General features: G+C 42.6%; 1 protein-coding gene across 1 annotated transcript in view; it reads left to right on the top strand.

Annotated features, from left to right (window-relative positions):
* The window catches only part of ADGRV1 (adhesion G protein-coupled receptor V1), a 373,937-nt gene that overhangs the window by 117,176 nt on the left and 247,786 nt on the right, over positions 1–8,975 (top strand). The window contains exons 51-53 of the mRNA XM_015427126.1: positions 962–1,108; positions 2,816–3,071; positions 5,951–6,153. Of these exons, the coding sequence (XP_015282612.1) occupies positions 962–1,108; positions 2,816–3,071; positions 5,951–6,153 (606 nt within the window). The remainder of the gene's footprint in view (positions 1–961; positions 1,109–2,815; positions 3,072–5,950; positions 6,154–8,975) is intronic.

The raw sequence follows: 8,975 nt of genomic DNA, 5'->3' as shown, positions 1-8,975 counted from the left end.
CCCTTCCCTCTGCCGCCCCACCAGCCACAACTGGGACACTCACCTGGAGCTTCCTTCTAGAGCTCGTTGTATTTCTTCCCACAAGGAGCCTTACTCCTAGTTGAATATAAAGCTGTACAAATCATGCAGAAGGGAAAAATATTCCTTCCTATGATTTACTAGCAATTCCCTTTGGGTCATTCACTAGAAATTGGAATGTCCTTCATACCACTCATTCATTCTGCACTGATGAAGGGAGGTTTGACTCTCAAAAGCTTATGCCCCGAAAATCTTGTTGGTCTGTAAGGTGCTACTGGACTCAAATCTAGCTGTCAATTACATTTATCTATGAAAGTAAATATTCATTAATTTGTTTATTACATTTGTATTCCACTAAGAACTTGGGTGCCCTATATGGATTTATCTCCTTCCCAGTTTATCTGCACTGGATGCATGTGAGTTGATAGCTGAGGGAAAGTGACTAGTCCATGGACTGAGTGGGATTTTCAGCCTAGGTCTCTCCTGCCTAAACTCAGCATTCTAGCTGCTGTTCCACATTGGCTTCAGAAAAGCTGTGAAAATTTGGAATCTCTGAAAGTAAGAGCAATTCCTTACATATGATTTGGAAATTCAAAAATAGGAGGTTGCAGCTAAACCAACCCACATAGTATAGAAAGTACTTTGCTTGTGCAAGGTTGCTATTGTGACTTCTGAGGATGTCTTCTCTGAGCCGGATCTTCCTGTTGCCCTTCTTCCAGCCCTCTTTCCTGAATGTCACGTGACCCTTGCAAGTAGCTAGGGCTGGGGTGTGTGTGTGCAGGGAGCTGCACAAGGAAGAAGAAGGCTAGAAATATCCTGGCCATTAGGATTCAACCCATCAAAACCATTTCCGTCATGCTGAATGCTAATAAAATGTTTGGTACATCTTTTTAAATTCCTATTAAATTATACACCTTAATACTGCACTTGTTCTTTTCTTTAGAATTCTCTATTTAAACAGTTTGAAGAAATGGAGCAAGACACCTTGATCACACTGAATATTGAACGCTTAATAGGTACCTATGGACGTGTTACAGTGCAGTGGGTAGCCAATGGGAGCATTAGTGATATATTTCCAACTTCAGGAGTGGTATGTATTTTAACAAAACTTTCATTGCAGAATATGTCCTAAGATATAACTAGGGCTTTGTCCTAATTTCTAGTGTATCAGGGAACAAATTTTTGCCCACCCACCCCCTGAATGAAACATGACACAGGTTATGGGTTAAACTGGGAACTTTATTTACAACAAGCTGATCTGCATAACTTAGTTAACACTTTAAAGCATGGGTTGCCTCTGGCTTGCAATGCAAGCTTCCTAACTTGTCAAAACCACCCCAGCTCAGAGCCAGGTCCAGCATCCTTCTGAAACTTTCTCATCACGGCCAATGCACGAGTGCATACAGGGGATGGAGGGGCATAGTCCTGCCCCTGACGGCTAAGCCTTAAGGCTTGTTGTATGCCCCCAACCCCGAAGAGGCCTCCATTGAGCTACCCAGACTGCCAAGCCAACAGGCACCCAGTTTAAGGACCTCCCATCACTGATATCTTCAGGTGTTTACCAACTTGAAATCCCCTCAACCCGTGCTTTACCCACTGTTTCAGTTAGGGTCTAACCAGCTTAACCAGGCGTATTTATACGTCATCACCTTGGACCATGCAGAGCTGGTGAAAAAGGGCCCCCCTCCCGGCCAGTTTGAGTGGGGCCCAAGAAATTTCTGCTTGGACCCAACTTGGTGACCAGCTAATCCCACATGGACTCCGAAGAGGGAGGGAAGCAGGGTGGGAAGTTCGCGCCATGCTGGAACACGGAGGGAAGTGGTTACCGATCAACCCTGCTGGCATGCCAGCCTCCCACTGGGCAGCATTTCCTGGCTGAGCCCTGATTGGCTCCCCTTCCCCTTGTGTTCTTTGACGAGGAGGTGGGGGAGCAGGCAAATGTCGGTGCCCGCCCCACTTGGTGGGTACCAGGCATTGCTAGATTGTACATACAAGTGCTGAAAAACAGATTTACAAATTATGGGCTAACTTGTACAAATTATATCCCATTGAATTTACAGCATGAATAGTATAAAACCATCTCTTTGACTCACAGTGCAACTCTGTGAGTGGGGTAACTTTATGAATTTTAAGCATACTATTCGCTCATAGTTCCAGAGCTAGTAGAACTTATTACGTTGCACTGAAAAACCGGAAGGTTAACTAGATAATTGTGATAAGGTTTCCAATTTGGTATTCCCCATGAGACAATAAAAGCTTAATATGTGTTTTTTTTAAAGGTAGACTGCCCAAATTAATGCTGAAGACTGACTCATTCTTAGTGGGTCACATTCAACACTTATTAACAAGTAAATCGAACTGTATGTGATACTTAAAATCCATTTCTCATTTCCACTAGTGCCTATTGATATTATTTTACCATTGTTAAGCTATATTCTTATTAAGTGGGAAGCCAGTCTTATTTCCTGACTGTAGTGTGGTTCTGTTTGATTTAATTATATTTTTCTTAATTGTACAAAAATAATTTAAATATACACAGTTCATTCATGTTGCATGAAATTGTGAGGTTTTTAAAATGAAATTAGTGACACCATGGAACCAACATTAAGCACTTCTTCCAATGGGAAAGGTCAAACTCATGCTCAAAGTTTCCTCTTTGGAATCAGTGGAACTTAAAAGTACGCAAACTTGGTTGGATTAAATTGCTTTGCTGTGTACCATTTACTCTAATAATCCCGTGCTGCCCTACCACTTGCTTGAATTGTATTTTGTTCTGTATTTTCTTTCCAATATTTAGATTACATTTTCAGAAGGCCAAGCTTTGTCCACGATCACCCTAACGGTCCTTTCAGATGTCATTCCTGAAGTTGCAGAGAGGGTGATTATTACTCTCACTCAGGTCAGCACTGTGGGTATTCAAGATCCCAGAAGAGGAGCCATCATTGACCCCAAAAGAGGAAAAGCTGTACTTACCATTTTGCCTAATGACTCACCTCATGGCATAGTAGGATGGCACATGGACTCTCTGTCTGTAAAAGTAGCAGAGCCTGAAGGTGAGTAGCTTCTGTTGCCTTGTGAGAGGGAAAATACATATGCACAGATACTTCCAGATCTCTTTCTAGCAATAATTTGTGGACCTTAATGTAATTAAAAAAAAAAAAACACTCAGAGATGCCATGTTATGTCGGTGAATTCTGTGTAAAGAGAAAAATTGGAATATGTGTTCACCCTTTATTACTAGTACGGCATGCATGCATTTTGTACTTGGGCACCTGAGAAGTGCCTCTTTAAGCATTTCATGCTCTGTACATGAGCCATCTGAGAGCCAGTGTGGAATAGTGGTTAAGAGTGCTGGACTAGTATCTGGGGGACTTGGGTGTGAATCCCTGCTTTTGCTGTGGAAGCGTGCTGGGTGACCTTGGGCCAGAGTCATACTCTCTCAGACTAACCTACCTCGCAGGGTTGTTGTGAGGATGAAACGGAGGAGAGGAGAATGGTGTAAGCTGCTTTAGGTCCCCTTTGGGGAGAAAGCTGGGGTGCAAATGAAGTTAATTAATAAATATGATGCACTTTGCTCAGTCTTTAAATTTGACTCTGATGCATTTCCGTCTTAGTTATATGAATACAAATATAGTGTGATTTCCAATTGTTTATGCATGAGGGTTTCACACTTCTTTGTTGCCTTATATGAAGTTTTGCTAGAACGTAGGCTACCTCAAGATATAAACTCACTAGGGGCCTTAGGCAAACTATTATTTTTTCAACCTCTGCGTTCATCTGCAATGTGGAGAACATAGTCTTGGCCTGCTTCTTGGAGGTTGTTGAGATAATGTGTGTGTGTGCGCGTGCACAAAGTGTTTGAAGAATCAAAAACAATATGTTAAATAATCAAACGTATTGGAGGATGCTTCTTATTTATTTGTTTGATATATAATTTTAACAGTAATTTTTGAGTTATTTATTTGAATGATTTATATCCTGCCTTTTTGCTCTCATCAGGGCCACCAAAGCAGCTAAGAGATTAAAAATGTTGTATAGATTCTTCCCCCAAGCCTGTCCAGGAATGAGGGAGGAACCTATATTTTTACAATACATTAAACAACAACCCAGAGAGTATGCTATCCTCTCTGGATTTCAGAACAACAGCCACCAGGATCTCTACACGTATTCCCTCTCCAGCCTGAGATTAGGTAAAGGTAAAGGTTCCCTTGCTCGAAAGCCAGTCGAATCCGACTCTAGGGTTGCGGTGCTCATCTCCGTTTCAAAGCCGAAGAGCCAGCGCTGTCCGACAAGAAATCTATGGCTCTTGGCCCTCACTGAACATTAAAGAGATATGCATAGTTACCAGGATGATCCATAGTCAAGAATGTCCAAGTATACAGTCCAATTAGATCCCAAGGGATCCTCAGCAGAAACTCCATCTTTGTGCAAGCATGCAGCCATGTGCTCAGCTCACAATGGAGGTCTTTGTTCCACATGGGACAGCATTTCCCAGGTGCAATTCAACCAGGTAGAGAGAGCAAGAAAAATCTGAGCTCTTTTCCAAGGGGTCAGACAACTAAAAACCCCAGTCTAGTCACAATCAGCTGTGGCCATCAGCCTATCACGAGTAGGAAGGGTGTGTTCAAATTTTAGTTGTCATAGTAGCTTTGCGGGGATAGGTTGGAAGTCTGGAAACCACACCCGCGGTCACATGATTCCCAAACCCCAAACTTCATTCTGTATGTGACTGTTTGCATTAGGCAGCTGCCAGGCTCCATCAGGTCTGGCTTTCCCCACTAGAGGTGTGAACGAATGTGTTTTTATGACATGACAATTGAGCTTCTCTGACCAAATGCTCAAGCCATTTGGCTGGCAACAGGAAACATGGGATCAGAAAGACGTCCCCGGGGAAGGCATGAAACCTTTAGAAATCAATATTTCTATACAAATGTACATAATAAATACCATTGTAATCCATGAAAATACACATATATTATTCAAAAAATTAAAAACAAAATTAAAATACATTACAAAAACATAAAAACAATAATTAAAACTTAGGGCAGGAAGGTGGGATCAGAGAGGGAACACCAAATGAAACAAAAGTCTTTACCCTTTGGTGGAAGATGGCAGCAGAAGGGGAGAGACGAGTCTACTTGTGGACAGAGTTATAGAGTTTTGGTGCCACGACAGAAAATGTTCTCTCACGGATTGCCACCTGCCTAATCTCAGAAGGCGGGCCCACCTGAAGCAGACCTTGAAAGGTGAATGAAGGTTGCAGTTCTAAAGACTCTTTCCTGTCCGTAAGCCCCACTGAATAAAATAGGATTTACTTACAGGATTACTCTTGAAATACAATAATAGCATTGGGATGGCAGAGAAGACTGATGGTCAGTGTAAAACAAAAAGAAAGGATGCAACCGTTGTTAAAAAGTATGTGGTACAGACTGTTTCTTGCACCTTACTAAATAATCTTCAACCTCTGTGTTTGTGTAGTGGTTAAGAGTGCGGACTCTGATCTGTTTGATTCCCCACTCCTCCACGTGAAGCTGCTGGTGTGACCTTGGGCCAGTCATAAGTTCTTTCAGAGCTGTTCTCTCAAGAGTAGTTCTTGAAGGAGCTCTCTCAGCTCCATCTACCTCACAGGGTGTCAGTTGTGGGGAGGCGAAGGGAAAGGAGATTTTAAACTGCTCTGAGACTTTGAGTAAAGGGCAGGGTATAAATCCTATCTCTTCTTCTTCTTTGAAATTCTTGAGGGATTCATATAGCTTTGAAGTATTCTGAAATGCATTTAGCCTCACATTGCAGCCAAAAAGTACTCTGATTGTTTCAGGAATTTGATAACATAACAAACAGAGTATACTAACAGAGTACACTAAAGCAGAAGAAACTAAATCAAGAAACCATATATTGGATAGCTTTATTACAAATTTATTCTTCAATCTTTCAGAGAAATCAACAATTGTCACATTACATATTCTCCGAGAACAAGGATTTGTTGGTGATATCAGTGTGCAGTTGATACCCAAGCCTATTTTTTCACTCCCTTTTGTCAATCAAGCCATGGAAAATGAGGATTATAGGTTAGAAAGTAAAACTGTTATTGTGGCAGCGAACACGACTATGGCTTCTGTCACTTTAGCCATTCTGCCGGTGAGTATTTGAAATAATGTGTTCAAGTTCCTAGCAATCCTATAATTGACTGTCTTATGGACAATACAGATACTTTCTAGTTAATGTGAATGACTGTGTAAAAAATGGGGAAACTCTTCTTAGTTACAAATGTTATCAGAATATGTTTAGCCTAATCCAGCAATGTCTCCCAAACACTAGAATTCAGATCAGCACCAAGAGCCCAATCTGGATCCAGCAGGACCAGAACGTGTTTCAGACAGAAATACATGAGTCTTGGGCAAGACTACAAGGTTCAGTCATGCATTGACCAATTGATGACTTCAGACAAGCAGTCAATCCTCCTAGTAGAAAATATTTCTCCTTTTACAGTGAAGAGAAAAGCATTGCTTCTGTCCCTGAACAGTTTATAGATGAGAGACTACAACTGAACCTCTTCTCCTCTCCCTTTTGCAACTTCACCGTGCAGCTATTTTGCTAAGTGTGGGCTGGGTCAGATTCCCAACTGATGCCACAATCAGCTGAGAGTTGGCTTCTGCCCAACAGCCAGCTGCAAACTTGTCTGGCACCTATGCAAGTTGCTTCATGCAGTCTGAACATATCCTTGAACAGGGTAAGTTTGACTGCAAGCAGAGTCTCTGAGAAATTCATGGCATCTCTAGTTAAAACATTATTTTTTTACCTCTGCTTTTGATTGCTTTCCCCCCTTAAATGTTTCTGTATGCATGTTTGAGTGGGTTTTCTGTGCTCCTCTACCCCCCCATGTCTTTGCTTTAATTTTTGGTGCTGACTTAACTGTTTCGTGTGTTGTCTTTAATGGATGTTTAATTAATTTTATTTTGGTGTCTTAATGGCATTTGTTTTATTCTAATTTGCCTTGCAATCCTTTTCTGAAATGGTAGGATCAGAGTATTTTTTAAATTGTCTAGGGTGGGTGTTGCACAATGTTCCCTCTAATTTTTGCCCCCATTGAGCAGAGCAGTTCACATCGTGAGCAGAATATAACTGCTGTAATCTTAAAATGGGCAATGGACAGTGCAAGACCCAGCACAGCTCCAGATTGCTGCTGAGCGGGAGGGGCTTCCTGTGCTAATGAGTGGCTGAATGCACACAGTTTAGAGGGAACACTGGTGTTGCCCTAAGATCACTTGGTAGGTTTAGCCGTAGTAATCATGCGTATTCGCAATCCTTGATGCAACTTGTCAGAGCAAGCAAGTTTGGTGCATTAAACCAGTGATAAGAATGCCAAGCTAAGCCTGCAGAATATAACTGCTGTAATCTTAAAATGGGCAATGGACAGTGCAAGACCCAGCACAGCTCCAGATTGCTGCTGAGTGGGAGGGGCTTCCTGTGCTAATGAGTGGCTGAATGCACACAGTTTAGAGGGAACACTGGTGCTGCCCTAAGATCACTTGGTAGGTTTAGGCATAGTAATCATGCGTATTTGCAATACTTGATGCAACTTGTCAGAGCAAGCAACTAGTTTGGTGCATTAAGCCAGTGATAAGAATGCCAAGCTAAGCCTGGGGAGACTCATGCTCAAATCAGCACTCTGTCGTGAAGTTTGCTGAGTGTCCTTGGGCCAGTCACTCTCCTCTCACTCTCAGACTAACTGACCTCACAAGGTTGTGAAAAATGAAGGCAGGGACAAATACTTACGTTGCTCTGAGCTGCTTGGAGGAATGGTCTGGTGTGATACGAATGTGATAGACTGATGGATTAAGAGAACCACACGGAGAGATTCTCCTGAGTTCATGGTGTGAAGCCAACTCAGCACAAAACAAGGACAGGATACAAGGACAATGTAAATGGTTAAAGGACAAACAGGGTCTTGAGAGTAAGCTTATAATGTTCAAGTGAATAGGAGTAGAATGAAAATAACTACAATTTAGCATGTTTCCTTCATGGAAGATCAATTGTAAAGGATGATAAAGGAGGTGTTTTTCAAGAAGGAATTAGTCTACTCTTGATTGGCAAAGCATTGCATGTCACCAACAGGGCAGAGGTAACATATATATATACTGAATAACAGAACAAGTTTAATATGCAGCATATCTCATATTTTCTTTCACACTTTCTTCCTAGCAACTAACCCCCCTACCTATATGTAACGTTTGAGGAATCTGTTTCAATGGATCTGAAGGAGTGTGCATCTACACATGCTTTCAGTTCTTGCTTATACCCAGAATTGAACTTCGTTGGTCTTGAAGGTGCCACTGGCCTCAAAACTTCATTCTCACATCTGTTTGTTAACTCTTGTATTTGCAGAGGTCATTTCCTGCAGGAGCGCACAGGAGCGAAGCTCCGGCAGTGAAGAGCCCAGGGGGCGGGCACATGCAACAAGCCCCACCCCCTGCTCCCAGCAGCCCTCAGTCAGAGCAAGAAGCAGCCAGGTAAGCTGCAGAGCCCCCCCCCGGCCCCCCGGCCCAAAACAGTCCAGTGACACTTTTAAGACCAAGTCTTATTCAGGTACAAGCTCTCCCTCCTCTGCGAGGACAGATCTGCACATCCCCCCCCCCCAATAGCTAGCAATCCAAATCCCAGAGCCAGTCAGAACACAGAGGTTATTTGCATATGCAGCCTCATTGGCCTCTGCCTCGGAACACAGAGGTCGTTTGCATATGCGACTTGATTGGCTTTTGCCTCTAACATTCTAAACAGTTTTGCTGTTCTGAGGTAAAATGTGTCCAATCTCCAGGTGAGGGCTGGAGATCACTCAGAATTACAACTGCTTTCCAGATGGCAGAGATCAGTTCCCCTGGAGAAAATGGTGGGCTCTGTATCATTATATGCTGCTGAGGTGGCCCCCATATGACAGCCAATGTGACGTAGCAGTCAGGGCT

This window comes from Gekko japonicus, unplaced genomic scaffold, assembly GCF_001447785.1.
Source record: "Gekko japonicus isolate JY-2015 unplaced genomic scaffold, Gekko_japonicus_V1.1 scaffold573, whole genome shotgun sequence".
NCBI lineage: Eukaryota > Metazoa > Chordata > Lepidosauria > Squamata > Gekkonidae > Gekko > Gekko japonicus.
Note: the sequence above shows the minus strand (reverse complement) of the source record. Positions and strands in the feature narration are given on the sequence as shown.